General features: G+C 41.5%; 1 protein-coding gene across 1 annotated transcript in view; it reads right to left on the bottom strand.

Annotated features, from left to right (window-relative positions):
- The window catches only part of LOC146970081 (neuropilin-1a-like), a 105065-nt gene that overhangs the window by 17892 nt on the left and 71773 nt on the right, over positions 1-15400 (bottom strand). Inside the window, exons 9-11 of the mRNA XM_085803922.1 lie at positions 11887-12062; positions 11196-11351; positions 4235-4379 (exon numbers count right to left, since the gene is read on the bottom strand). Coding sequence (XP_085660048.1) covers positions 4235-4379; positions 11196-11351; positions 11887-12062 — 477 coding nt within the window. The remainder of the gene's footprint in view (positions 1-4234; positions 4380-11195; positions 11352-11886; positions 12063-15400) is intronic.

The following is a 15400-nucleotide window of genomic DNA, read 5'->3' as shown; positions in this document are numbered from 1 at the left end:
GTGTCTTAAATCCAGCAACTTTTATATTATTAAAAACGGCTTTTTGATGTTGATATCTGGTTAATCATCTAATCGTCTCATTCAGCTCGTTAACGACGGATCAAGGTGAAAGGAGGCTGTGATTTAGATAATTAGCTCGGATTTCTGAGGAGAATATCTGCACTGCACGACGTCTCGGGTGTTGAACATATGGTTTGTGCGTATGTGACACACTGACTGTCTGTGTCACCTCTCCTGTGACTCTGTGTGTCTTTGTTCTTCCCTTTTGAAGTCAAACTGTGTTCATCTGGGACAGACACACACTTCAAATAACACTCTTTATTTTTACCTCCCTTTTTTTTTTCTCTTTTGCTCTCACTTCTTTCCACACACACACACACACACACACACACACACACACACACACACACACACACACACACACACACACACAGTCAAACAGCTCATACATCCTGGAATACATCCTGTACATCAGCAGCATCTTCATGTTTATTTTCTTATTCCACTCTCTTTGTTTACTGATATAAAGGGATAATTAAAGTTTTTTCTTGTGCTTTTCTTTTTGCAGTACGAGCAGGATTAAATAGCTTATTTTTAAAGGAATAGTTCAACATTTTGGCAAATTGGCCCATTGCCATAATCCCTATAGTCATAGCAGTAGGTTCGGTGCAAGCTGTTTTTAGAACGGCGGAGCAGAGCCGTGAGCTGCTCAGAGCTACGCTACGGAGGCTCATTATGGGACTTCTTCTTCTTGGTTTCCCTCATCAAACTCATCAAATACACAATCCAACAACTCCACAACGCTCTGGTGGACAAGTTGTGAGCTGCACATTCACCACGCTATGAGATAATAACACAACGTTACCACACAGAGTTGTTGTAGAGGGAAATGCAGAGACTGTTGATGAAAAACTGTCCCTGAAGGCAACACGCATCAACGGTTTTGCATGAATTTACCTCTAAAACAACTCTGTCTCTCTGGTTTCTGTTATTTTGTTATATTTCTGCTCCACGATGAGACGATGAGCTGAGTTCATCTCACAGTAACAGGGTTAAGAGGCCAAGGACTCAGATCCCCCCCGGGGTCTGGGGGGGTTCAACTCTCTCTCTCTCTCTCCTTCTCCTTCTCTCTCTGTCTCTCTGCTCCCCCCCCTCCCCCCCCCCCGCCCTCTGCAATCTCTCCTGCTCTGCCTGATTCTTATCTCTCTCCCTTCAGGCCAAACAGACGCTCAGACTCTTCATCTGTTCCTCCCTCACCTACTGTAAACTGAGAGGTGGAGTCCTCCCTCCTTTTTTCTCTCCTTTCCTCCTTTCCTCTCTTCTTCCCTCCCTCCCTCCCTCCCTCCCTCCCTCCCTCCTTTCTTCTCTCTTCCTCCCTCTTTCCTCTCTCCTTCGTCCTCTCTCTCCCTCCCCCACCTCCACCCCCTTTCCTCTCTCCTTCCCTTCCTCCTCTCTCTCTCCCTCTCTCTCTCTCTCTCCCTCCCTCCTCTCTCTCCCTCCTTCCATTTCTCCTCCTCTCTCTCTTTTCCTCTCTGCTTTCCTCCTCTCTCTCCCTCCTTCCCTCCCTCCTTCCCTCCCTCTCTCTGACCAACTGCAGCAGCACAGATAGTGGCTTTACCTCGCCGTGCGTCAGCCGTTCATGTTGCTCTCTCCCTTATTACACACACACACACACACACACACACACACACACACACACACACACACACACACACACACACACACACACACACACACACACACACACGCTGCAGCAGATAAGCAGGATGAAGAGTAAGCACTTCACCGTCTAATGACCGGACGGCCGACCGAGGCCACGAGCGAGGGAGCGAGCGGATGGGCGGAAGAGAGCGAGTGTCTGTCGTTGTGAAAACACACACACACACACACACACACACACACACACACACACACACACACACACACACACACACACACACACACACTCAATCAATTTTGGGAAAATTAAGACCCTTAAAAAGTATTAAAAAGTCTTTTCACGACTTTATAAAGTCTTAAATTTTGAAGGTATTTTTTCTGAATTAGCTGTCCAAGAGTTTGAGTCCTAAAAAACATTAGTTTTTAAAATGAATAAATTCACACACTTTTACAAAGATGAACCAGTACATGAAAATTAAAAGAAAATTGTTGTTTTTGTTTTGTTTTTTTATAAACTTTGCCTTTGATTTATTATCTCAGCCTATTTTGAATTATGTTGTATCATAGTGGTCTATAGTCTTTATCACAAACTAAAACTGTTAAGTTTTAAGTGTCACTGATGTAAATGGTTACAGCTTGAAGTGGCGGTGAGGTGTTAAAAAATATTGAGAAGGTCTTGAAAAAGTCTTAAAAAGGTTTTAGAATTAACTTCAAGATTCTTGTATAAACCCTGAATTAAAAAACGTGACCACAGGGCGTTTCTTACTGTAATGAGAGGACGGTCTTTTTTACGAAAGAAAGAAAGAAAAGGAGAGGAAATCAGAGAGCGACTCTATAGTTTGATGTTTTCTAGACCAAAGTTTGATCATTTATAGGTTTTTCTTCTTCAGACGTGTGAAATCTGAATAATCTGATGTCACAGTTGAACTCTGATCCTGATTCGAGCACCAGACGTTTGTGCTTCTGCAGTCGCCACCACCTGCTGTCTCACTCTGCCTCGCTAACCTGGACTAGAGAAGGTGAAGCATCGCTCGCTGTAATTCCTGCGTCGGTTACAAGGAAAAAAATAAAAATAAATAAATGAATCTGAGCGCTGTTCTGTTCTGATCTGAGAGCGAGCGAGCGAGGGACTGGGCCGCAGCCAGAGCCACAGGAGATCTCTGCTTTAATATCAGACATGATGTTAGAACGTAATAAGCTGAGACAAATCGCCTCGGGGCCGACAGTTATGTTTTCCAGGCTGAGCCGATCCACTTTAAACTCGCTCTTACTCGGTACTCTGTGTGTGTGTGTGTGTGTGTGTGTGTGTGTGTGTAACGCCGGCTTTAAATCCTCCATGAAATGACTCTCGGCTGCTTCACAGATGAACATCAACACTTGTTTTTCAACTGAATATATATATATATCATGTCATGTGAAAAAATGAGCACACCCCTATGAGAGCCCGGGGGGTTCAAGTTAAACTGTAGAACTCAACAATTAAAACTGAAGAAAAGACTTTTTACATTTTTCAGTAAAAATATATATACAGTATATATATATTTTTTTAAATGCAATTTTTGGTGAGGAAGAAGTTCGGGCGTCCCCACAGGTGAATCACATCAGGTGCACATGATCTGAACATCGTTACTCAGCTTTTAAAGGAGGCTTGCCCGATTTAAACCTCGATCAGATGATTAGTTCAGTTAAGGTGCGTTCACACCGGGCCTTTGTTATCGCTGTATCGCTCAACCGCAATCGCTCGTCAGTTTGGCACAATGAATTCACCAGACTCGGGTTCGTCGGCGTCCACTGCCATGTCTCTCTGTATACACCGGGATTACGGCAGCCAATCAGCCAAATGACACTGGATTTCTCATCTCAAGCGATGAGCTTAATTTTCGCTCTGTCACTCGGAGCCCCTGCGATTTTTTCGTCTGAGTGAATATTCGCTCAATCGGCAGTTTGCATCGACTTAATATGTGAACTCGTCACCAGCGGCAAAAATAAAAGGCCCGGTGTGAACGCACCAAGGAAGACTGACGCAGTTTATCAGTCTGGTAATTTATTTTAAAAGATCTCAAAACTATTTAAAATCAGCTTTTCAACTGTGTGGAAAAATAGTCTCCAAATGGAGGACGTTACAGTAAAAACAACTACCAACGTTCCCAGTTCTGGCCGTCCGAGGAAGTTCAGCTACAGCAGCCTCTTACTGATGATGTGAACGTGACTCTACAAGCAGGAAGAGACTGGACACCAGAACAGATGTTGGCGTAACACATCTTACACTTATTTATTCTTATATTTATTAACTTATAGACATAAATCTCTGGCCTTTTTAGAAATGTTATGTCCTTGTCTTTTTTTTAATCCCAGGCTTGAGCCTTTTTAAAGTGTTTTCATTGTGTCTTGTATATCTTTGTGTGTTCTCTTTTGTTTCTCCACCTGACCTGGAACAACTGTACAAAAATTTATATGTGTGTATGCACAAATGGCAAATAAAGATTTTGACTTTGACTTTGTAAACTAAATGTGGGTGTCCTCATTATTTCCCACATGACTGCATACATGTGTGTGGTTTTTGAAGGAGACTGACCATCCAGCTCGCAGCCCAGCAGCTCCAGGCGGAGGCCCAGGCCCTCGTTGGTGGCTCTCTCCGGGTAGATCCTGACGAAGCGGGTGAGGAGCGGACCGACCGGCCTCAACTCCGGGGTGTCGTGGTTCAGGTTCCCCCCGAAAATCTGACAGGGAAAGAAAGAAAGAAACAAAAAAAAAAAACGTCAGAGGGTTTGAACAGGGCCGTTGTATAGGGGAGAAAGGTGATGATAACTCTAGGGGCCCAGCGCCCAGTGGGGCCCATAAAAAACCCCAGTAGTCTAATCTTTGTATGACTGATTTATTCTGCATAAGACCCTGACTAATACTCATAGTACACTGTAAAAACTCAACATCTTTCCAAGAATATTTGTCTTATTTCTTGTCCAAATGTCTCATTTCTAGTCAAAACTAATCTCTTTCCACTTAAAATAAGACTCATCACCTAAAAATTAACTTGTTTTTAGATCATTTTCACTTAAATCACAATAAATAGAAAAATCTGCCAGTGAAAGTAAGTTTTTTGTGCTTGTAATAAGCAAGAAAAACTTGCTCCACTATCAGATTTTTTCTACTTATTCCAAGTGAAAATCTGCTTGAAAGAAGTAAAAAGTGTCTAAAAACAAGCTGCTTTTAATGTGATGAGTCTTATTTTAAGTAGAATGAGATTTGTTTTGACTAGAAATAAGACAAATATTCTTGCTCAGATACTTGAGTTTTTGCAGTGTAATGCTGCATTAGCATCAAAACAAAGAAGGCTAAATAAAAAACAATAATACATACGTAGTCTAAGAAAAAAAAAGGAAAAGTTAGGGGGAGGGGCCCACTTTAGTATTCTTTAAGGGGGCCCAGAATTCATAGCAACGGCCCTGGGTTTGAATGATTGGATTTGTGTCTCTGCAGTTTGAAGCAGAGGTCACCAGACCAACAGCTTTACTCGGGGTGACAAAGTTAACTTGATTAGTTTGGGGGAAGTTAAAGGAAGAGGCTGTAAAACTGCAAAACACAACAGGACCTTTGTGTCCTAGTGCAAATGGAGTTCAGAGAGGAACCTGCGGGAGTCAAAAGGCTTCAAAGGCTTTTAAAATAGTTTATGAAGATGAAACATGAAATAATTCTTCCTGGAGAGACGAATCATGTCACTTCAGTCGTCTTTGTCGAAGCCCTGAGTCAGATGTAAATGATAAAGTGCTAAATCACACAATAATGTCATAAAAAACAACCGAGCCTAAAGCCCGTGCAGCAGCAGTGGGTGGCGGTAAAACTGCTGCTTCTGATCAGACTCGGACTCGGACTCGGACTCGGAGCGGTCGCCGCGGCGATAAGAAACTGAAACTAAATGAACGGAGGAAACGAAAAGCGAGAAAAGAGCCAGAAAATGAAAACCAGAGGTCGTCCCTTTCATATTCCCAACATGGAAGCTGCACAGATGAAAGCAGTTACTGTCACACACACACACACACACACACACACACACACACACACACACACACACACACACACACACACACACACACACACACACACACACACACACACACACACTCCTGCCTGTCTGGACCACTGAAGTTTTCCCTGGGCCTGATTTATTAAAGGCTGCATTTGTGGCGTTCACCGTCGGCGTTATGAACTTTGGCTTCGGCTGCCAGAGCTGTAGGGTCTGAGTCTGGGAATAAAAAAATAAAAACACACACACACACACACACACACACACACACACACACACACACACACACACAGACACAACTGTAACAACTGGAGCATTAACCCTTCAGCTGCCACTGTCACCGCACAACCACAGGTAAGTGACGCCACATTAAAACAAGGTCGCTGCTGCATTATTTATTCAGTCTTTGGCATGAAGTTTGTTTTTTTATGCTTCTCTGGACACGTTAACGTCACCACACATAGGCTACATGATGTTGTTGGTGTTTTGTTTTTTGGTTCAAGTCTATTTCAGGTGCTTTGTAACATCTGGCCCGAGGCTACAGATGAAACTTTGTCTTCCACGCTCAACATGACTCATCTACAGTTTGTAAATACGCCGTTCACGGAGCATTAACGTCTGTGACTCAGCAATTAACATGAATTACTAGTTTCTGCAGCAACAGAAGAGTCGGGTTTTTGGTAGATGGGATCAAAGTTAACGAACAGATTCACTGTAAAACCCTATATAGTATATATATATATATGAATATAAATTATAAACAAGATTCATACAAGTAGGAATTGACATATTATTCACATGTGGTGAAGCTTTAATCTGTGGCTCTGTGATGTACACACAGCTTCATGCATCTGCAGGTATTAGGCCTTTTACACTATAGGAACTGAACTGGCACCAGTTTACATATCATTTCAGAAATCTTCCTCCTAATGAACTGGTGAATTACACAACTGTTTAAACAGTAACAGGTCCTGAACTTTCCCACTCATTTCCTTTTTTATTTTTATTTTTACATTATCTGGTATTTAGCTGTAAATTAGCACAAAACCCCAGACACAATTAAATGCTAATTAACAGAGAAATGGAGGACGCTCATGAAAGAAACTCCAGGTCTGGATTTCTAAAAGGTCGTTTTTCTTATTTAAAAACATCTTTTTTTTCTTCTTTTCTTCTTCCTCTGCTGGTGAAATGTTTTATTAAACCCAGTCCCTCTCTCTCTCTCTCTCTCTCTCTCTCTCTCTCTCTCTCTCTCTCTCTCTCTCTCTCTCTCTCTCTCTCTCTCTCTCTCTCTCTCTCAGGACGTCAGAGTTTCTGGGGTAAAATAAGCGAGTGGCGAGTGGCCTCCTGCTGTACATACACACTCATCTTTATGCATGAGCACATGAGTAATGTACAGTGTGTTGTGTGTGTGTGTGTGTGTGTGTCTGTGCCCATGCGTGTATAAATACATGCAGCGGTGGTCTGAGTCTTCCTGTTCCTGCCTCCTCTTTTGATGAGGTTTTATAAAAAGACTCACAGGAAACAGAGCAGAGCCTCCTGACACACAGAGGAGCCTCAACCTCCATCTGGAACACATCGAGGAGGAGGAGGAGGAGGAGGAGGAAGAGGATGAGGAGGAGGAGGAAGAGGAGGAGGAGGAGGAGGAGGAGGAAGAGGAGGAGAGGAGGAGGAAGAGGAGGAGGAGGAAGAGGAGAGGAGGAGGAGAAGGAGAGAAGAGGAGGAGGAGGAGGAGAGGGGAGGAGGAAGAGGAGAAGGAGGAAGAAGGAGGAGGAGGAGAGAAGAGGAGGAGAGAGAAGAGGAGGAGGAAGAGAGAAGAGGAGGAGAAGTAGAAGAAGAAGGAGGAAGAGGAGGAGGAGAAGGAGAAGGAGGAAGAAGAAGAAGAAGAGGAGGATGAAGAAGAGGAGGAGGAAGAGGAGGAGGAAGGAGGAGGAGAAGAAGAAGGAGGAAGATGAGGAGAAGAAGGAAGAAGAGGAGGATGAATGAGGAGGAGAAGAGGAGGAGGAGAAGAGGAGGAGGAGGAGGAGGAGGAAGAGGAGGAAGTCGCCTCTTCTTTAAAACGGTGACAGGAATTTCCTTTTCGGCGGGATAAATGAAAACCAATTCCTGGTTTTCTGACTGTCTAGTGACGTCTCGTCTTCGTCTTTTGTTACGATGAAGCAGCAGCTTCGACACAGCTGTCAATTAGGGGTGGGGGTTATGGCAAAAATATCATATCACGGTTTTTGAAAAATAAAATAACGATCTCGATTTTATCACGATCTTAAATCTAAAATTGAAAAACAGACAATTTAGGTCAAAGAGCCTTTCTGAACAGATTTTAATGGGCTCTCTGCACAGCTCCACTACTTCCTGAACTTAAGGCAGCTCCTTTATTTCCTGTCTTACATTATTGGATCAACTGATGAATCCAGGTGTGTCTGAGTCGTCACAATGGTCAGACACACCTGGATTCATCAGTTTGGGAGCTGCCTTTCAGAAATTCAGGAAGTAGTGGAGCTGTGCATAGAGCTCATTTAAATAGTTGCAGTTTTGCCAACATGTGCAAGTAAACATACTCTGATAAAATGCATCTGGCAACATAAAAGGCGCCCCAGACGATCCTACGATCTCTGCACTTTGGCAGATCGTCTACACGCTCTAATCCTTCACGATTTAATATCGTCATATCACCCACCCCTACTGTCAATCAAACTTCGTAGGTGGCGCTCCTTCAGTTGTTTTAGTTTTTTTAGTATTTATTGCAGGGTTCCTACAGCTTAAACCAACTTAAATTTAAGACTTTTTAAGACTTTTTTAAAGCCACTTGAAATGAAATTTAAGACCGACTTCATAATAAACACAAATGCAAAAAAAAAAAAAACGTCACCACATCAATTACATAATAGGGTTAGGGACAATTTGACCCACTTTCCTATGTGATCCAAGGTAAAGTGACTGCTACATGAATGATTGGGGGGGGGGGGGAACTGATTTGGGAGCTGGTGGCGGTGAGAGATTTAGTGTTGACGGCCGCCACTAACTTCTCTATGTCTGAATGTTACCAATTATTTAGAGATTTGAGACTAATTACAACCATAAAATCCCACTTACCAATTAGTGTTAACATTTTTAAGACTTTTGAAAAATTGATTTAAGACATTTTAATCTCAATTAAGGCCTTGTTTTTAGATTAATGAATTCAATGCCTTTTAAGACTTTTTAAGGATCCGTAAGAACCCTGCATTAGTAGTTTTTAGTATTTATTTAGTGTTTCGTCATAGTCGTCTTGTTGTCTTTTTGTTGTCTGCATTATTATGTTGTCTATATTATTATGTGTACTGTCACTGTACTGCTTTTTATGCTATAATCCGGCACATTTACATATTTTCTATGTTCATTAATGTGCACTGTCCCATCCAAATAAACTAATAAAGTAAAGTAAAGTAAGTTGGTCACTGACACTCACTCTCCTCTCCTCCTCTGGTTTTTATTCTCAACAAAGCAGAAGTGCTGAACGGACACTTGATGCCACCTGAGCCTCGTAATAATTATAACAATAACACATCTAATAAACATACTCATCATGAGAAACGGCCCTTTAACGGCCGCTCTGGAGCTTTTGATCATAAAAAAACAGCTTCTTCAGCACCTGATGAAGTTTGTCAAGTTTAGTTTGAAGTGTTTTATATGACTTACAAAGACACAATATACAATATATGTTTTAAAAAGTTTCTGGTTCACACTTTGTCCAGACTTCATCATTATGACGACGTGTGAGTTTTAATGCAGGAACTTTGTTGATGAGTGAGTGATGGAGGAATAACACCAGGCAGTTTTTCTGAAGCCGTCAGCAGCAGCAGCAGCGCGATGATTTCCATATTCCAGCCGAGCGTGTGTGTCCTTGCAGCGGCAGCAGGGATGTTAATGACACCACATGAGAGTTATGAGGCCTCTGATCTGTCGTCAGGAAACACTCAGAGGTCTGAGTGAACCAGAGAAGCAACAGAATCGATCAATAGATAAATGTTGTGTTGCTGTTAAATCCTTCACTCGTTCTGTATTTATCTGCAGCTCAGGAGGAAACTGTAACTTTGACTGTTATAACCTCATTTGCTTTCTGGTGTTGTGTGTTGTTGCTGTGATTCCCTCTGCATGCTGAGAGTTCAGCAGCAGCCTGTAATTTGGGCGTTAAACATTTCAGCGCTGCGGCAGGCGAGCGTCCGTCCGGCGGCTTTCAGGGAATCACACATCACAGCCAGAGGAGATTTAGTTCATGTCAACAACTTCCTTTTGTCTCAATCTGCACTGGCCTGCATCCCCTGAGCCGCCACTTTACACCAGACCTTCAATATCCTATGAACTTTTTTAGATGGATTCTCTAAATCAGTGGTTCTCAACCTTTTTTTGGGGCGATGGACATTTATAATATATTATATGCCATTTATATTCCATTTCAAAGCTGTACACCATCTTCCTGTGCAATATTTCACAATAAAAGCCCAATTAAGGAATTAATAGAGGAGGGGGCTGATGAGTTTGTAGTAACAGCCTAATCCAGGAAATTTAACAAGACAAACAAGACAACGAATCAAAATGTGGCTTCTATAATAATAATATGACCAATTTCCCCTTAAAACATATGGGACTGGGGAAAAATGCTAATTAGCTTAGCTTCTGTAGTTTAAGGCAATAATGATGATAATGATGACAGCTCCGGTCAATATCTTAGTAAAATGATAAATGCCTGTAAAGGTCACTCAATAAAATGATGTTTTATCGGTATAAGTACCCTTTGTAATTACACCAAGTACCACTAGGGGCCTGAGAACCACTGCTCTAAATAAATAAGGTGTTATTTATATCTGCTTTTAAATTGCTTACACTGTTTGCAATGCATGCACTCTGCACTCTGACACTTTGGGGTATGTCTGCTATTTATTTTATCCCAGTGCACCAGCATACTTGAGTCGTGTTTTACCAATCCACTGCCATTCAGTGTCTCTTATTTTCCAATACTTCAAGGTTGTCATTTCATTCATTCATTTTATTCATCTTTATTTGTCTTAGTTAGATTTTATTTTTATATTATTTGTTGATTTATTTCTGTATATGGAGCCAGTGGCAACAACATTTCACTGTTTACCTGTGTGGAATACTGTGAAATGACAATAAAGTAATCTTAATAATTTATTAATATATTGACAATTAGCTGTTTTTTTTTTCTTTTTACTTTGTGGTGAGTCAACGCTCGTCATCCAGCCTGACTCCTTCTCCTTATGAACTTGTCTCTGGGCCACGTACCACTCGGCTTAAATAAAAGATGTAACGGTCAAAATGTGAGATGTCTTTAGAGATGAGACTTTAATCGACATTTAAACACCATTTTACGGATTCACTCATGTGAAAGAAAAGAGGCAGAGAGAGAGACGGTGATCAGAGGGAGGTTGAACTCACCTTTATCTCTCTGAGTCGTTTTAGCTTCAATACGTATCAAATTACACACAGAAAGAGGTTTAGAGGTTAAAACCAAACCGACCTTGGGCCTGGTGGAGTTGTCCTCTTTGACGATGGTCCACTCGTCTCCGTCCAGACTGTGTCCAACTCTAAACTTCTTCATGAAGACGTTCCTGTCGCGGTGCTTCCCGCCCTGGATCACCACGCCGCTCACCATCTTGTCCTGACCCAGGTCCACCTGCAGAGAGAGCAGCAGCAGCAGGTCGTTGTTATTATTACACACGCTGCTCGTTGGATGTGAGTGAACTAGGGATGTCACCATTACTTGCTTTCACAATTAATCACGGTATTAAACGCCACAATTAATTGATCGCAAAGAGAGATCCTAAATACCATGACTTTCCAAAAAGAGATTATTTATGAACCGTGTCACAGATGTAAAGGTGAATGCACAGATACCAGAGGACCATTTAACTAACGTAACATTGAATTGGTAGGAATTTAAATGCTAGAGTGTCATTTGTAATTTAAAAAAAAGATTAAAATTAACTTTAACTTAAACATTTGGTATCGATGACAATTAATGACTTGAATATTTCAAACACTTCCCCTGGTGGATTAATAATTGGTCATATTTTAATAGATATTTAAAATATTTTATAATTAGTAATGTATATTTGAACTATATTTGATTTTACACATTAATAGTGTTGTGAAATTAGTTGATGCATAATAATCGTGATAATCTCTATCATGGTGACATCCGAACCCACCTGCAGCCACTCGTTCCTGAAGGGCTGCTTGGTTTGCTGCCCGGTCCAGCCCGACCGGCCCGTCAGCAGCCGGGCGTTCTCCGCCACCCAGCCGCGGTCGGCGAAGGACGAGGCGCTGATCTGAGCGTCGGAGATCTGACCCGAGACCATCCCCAGCATCCCCGAGCACGGGTAGTCTGCAGAGAGAGACAGACAGAGAGAGAGAGAGACAGAGAGAGAGAGACAGAGAGAGAGACAGAGACAGAGAGAAAGAGAGAGAGAGAGAGAGAGAGACAGAGAGAGGAAACTTCTGAGAGGCGTTCAGCGTGATAAAGAAGAAGAAGACCACTGCCTCCTCCTTATCTCCTGGCTGCTTCAGTCAGCGGTTTTAGTCGATGCCCTCTGGGGTTTTTCTTTTTAATTCTGCAGTGCTGAGACTCAGGAGTGGAAACGCTAAAGAGCTGAGTTTCATCTGTGAGATGAACAAGAGCTTTCAGTGTTTCTGTGCAGCCTGGGTGAAGAACGACTCCATGTTGCACTGTTTTAATCGACGCTGGTGTTTCTATTGTGAATCACAAAACAAAATACATCAACAATAGTTGTGCTACAGCTCCTTGTTTTCTCTTCTGCTGCTTCGACAGTTATACAGTATATTATTATTATTCTACCTGCTACAGTTCTACAGTATTATTATATATTAATATTATTCTACCTGATTGTGGACATGCACATGGTTCTGACATGTTCACATTCATGCTGTAAATCTACTGCGCTCTGTTTTCTCTACACCAGGTTTTTTAAATCAACTTTTTATGGGTGTGACGAGGACGGTGATCTCAGGTAAACAATACCACATCACCATGACAACATGTTGTCAGGCCTGTATTGTTTTGCCTCGTGCTGGCGGACCACTTGTTTATCCTGTTACATGCAGCGTCTGTTGTCTGTCTGACGTCTGCCACATTTCACCTGAATGCAACATCAAGAATACGTTCAGATATGCAACCGCACCGCTAGATGGGGGGGAATTCCTACGTATTATACCTTTAACATGAACGAACTAGGCAACAAATTCACATTAATAAATAACATCTGTGCCCATACTGCAAAAACTCAAAATCTTTCCAAGAATATTTGTCTTATTTCTTGTCAAAATGTCTCATTTCTAGTCAAAACTAATCTCTTTCCACTTAAAATAAGACTCATCACCTAAAAATCAACTTGTTTTTAGATCATTTTCACTTGTTTCAAACTAATTTTCACTTGAAATAAGTAGAAAAATCTGCCAGTGAAAGCAGGTTTGTTGTGCTTGTAATAAGAAAGAAAAACTTGCTCCACTGTCAGATTATTTCTAGTGAAAATCTGCTTGAAGGAAGTAAAAAGTGTCTAAAAACAAGCTGCTTTTTATGTGATGAGTCTTATTTTAAGTAGAAAGAGATGTGTTTTGACTAGAAATGAGACATTGTGACAAGAAATAAGACAAATATTCTTGGAAAGATTTTGAGTTTTTGAGTGCATAACCCCCCCCCCCCCCCCCCCCCCCCAGCAGCTCCGATTTCACCTGAATGCAACATCAAGAATACGTTCAGATATGCAACCGCACCGCTAGATGGGGGGGAATTCCTACGTATTCCTACGAAATAAGACAAATATTCTTGGAAAGATTTTGAGTTTTTTGAGTGCATAACCCCCCCCCCCCCCCCCCCCCCAGCAGCTCCGATTTCACCTGAATGCAACATCAAGAATACGTTCAGATATGCAACCGCACCGCTAGATGGGGGGGAATTCCTACGTATTATACCTTTAACATGAACGAACTAGGCAACAAATTCACATTAATAAATAACATCTGTGCCCATACTGCAAAAACTCAAAATCTTTCCAAGAATATTTGTCTTATTTCTTGTCAAAATGTCTCATTTCTAGTCAAAACTAATCTCTTTCCACTTAAAATAAGACTCATCACCTAAAAATCAACTTGTTTTTAGATCATTTTCACTTGTTTCAAACTAATTTTCACTTGAAATAAGTAGAAAAATCTGCCAGTGAAAGCAGGTTTGTTGTGCTTGTAATAAGAAAGAAAAACTTGCTCCACTGTCAGATTATCAGATTATTTCTAGTGAAAATCTGCTTGAAGGAAGTAAAAAGTGTCTAAAAACAAGCTGCTTTTTATGTGATGAGTCTTATTTTAAGTAGAAAGAGATTTGTTTTGACTAGAAATGAGACATTTTGACAAGAAATAAGACAAATATTCTTGGAAAGATTTTGAGTTTTTGAGTGCATAACCCCCCCCCCCCCCCCCCCAGCAGCTCCGATTGTGAATTTGTACATCAATATGTTTTACACACGAGCACATTGTCTCGTAGCAGGATGCCTAGGACGTGCTGGAGGTTCGGTCGCTTTGGAAACGCTGTGTGTGTGTGTGTGTGTGACCTTCAGGCTAAAAGGCACAGTCTGCTGAACAACCAGGGCAGTCTGCTCCCTCTCTGTGTCTGAGTAGGTCAAGTATTAGGAAATGAACCGGGCGGGAGAATTAGAGGATAATTGAGAGACTCTGGGTTGTTTGTGTGTTGTGTGTTTTGTTTTTTTCTCCATTTTCTCCGAAACAAACAAACTCAATGATAGTAAATTATTTTGGAAAGCAAACGGTCCCGGTCGGTCGCTGTGAGCAGCCAAAGTTAAATCCATTTATCCAACAACAAGCTGAGATCTAATATCCTGGCTGAAAAGGTCGTGGTCTCACTGGTGATATTTCCAATTTGACAAATGTTTCCCAGAGAGTTACGTACGTCTGCAGCTGAACAACAACAAGGCTACAGAGGATGTAAATCCCTCCGCGGTGGGAATTTACAGCTGCTCAGTGCTTCTTTAATGGAAACAACAGGACTGTCTGAGCGTGTTCATGTGTTTCTGCACGAATCGTTCCTCCAAGGGACAGAAGAAAAAATATGGGTTAAACTTTTTTTTTTCTTTTTTTAAAGCGCAAAAGTGCATTATGTCATTTCTTTAAAATGCATGTTCTGTAAAAGAAAAAGAGGATTTACACCTGAAATGAATATTAAATGTGGGTAGAAACATAAGAATCAAGTTTAAAGTTACGGGTTTATAGGGAATGAATAACAGTTTTGCTGCAGGAGCAATAAATGCACAACACACTGTCATTTTATCTCCTGAATCACCTGTCTATCACTCTGCAGCCTGTTCTCCTGTGAATAAGAGCCTAATATCTGCTTTATGGAGCTCTCCTACTGAGAGTGGCTTGTCACAAGGATTGAGGTTTATGTAATGTTAGAGGATGAGTAATGAGGCAGCAGGGTTTTTTCTTTTTTCTTTTTTTTCTTTTACCTCTGCTCCTCTGTAATGAATAACGCAGCCGTCCTTCTGTGGGAGTTTTAGTTTTTATTTTTGGAAGAAAACGGTGATTATTTTAAATCAACAGCGAGCAGCAGGAGGTTCTCAGCCCCCAAAAGAAAAAAAGATAGTAGCTTGATTCACGATGTGTAAAAATAAATATCATTAAAGGGAGAGTCCACAG

Source organism: Trachurus japonicus, chromosome 17 (assembly GCF_045865225.1).
Source record: "Trachurus japonicus isolate A0001 chromosome 17, Traja_1.0".
In the NCBI taxonomy this organism is placed as follows: Eukaryota; Metazoa; Chordata; class Actinopteri; order Carangiformes; family Carangidae; genus Trachurus; species Trachurus japonicus.
This window is presented reverse-complemented; position numbering and strand designations above follow the sequence as displayed.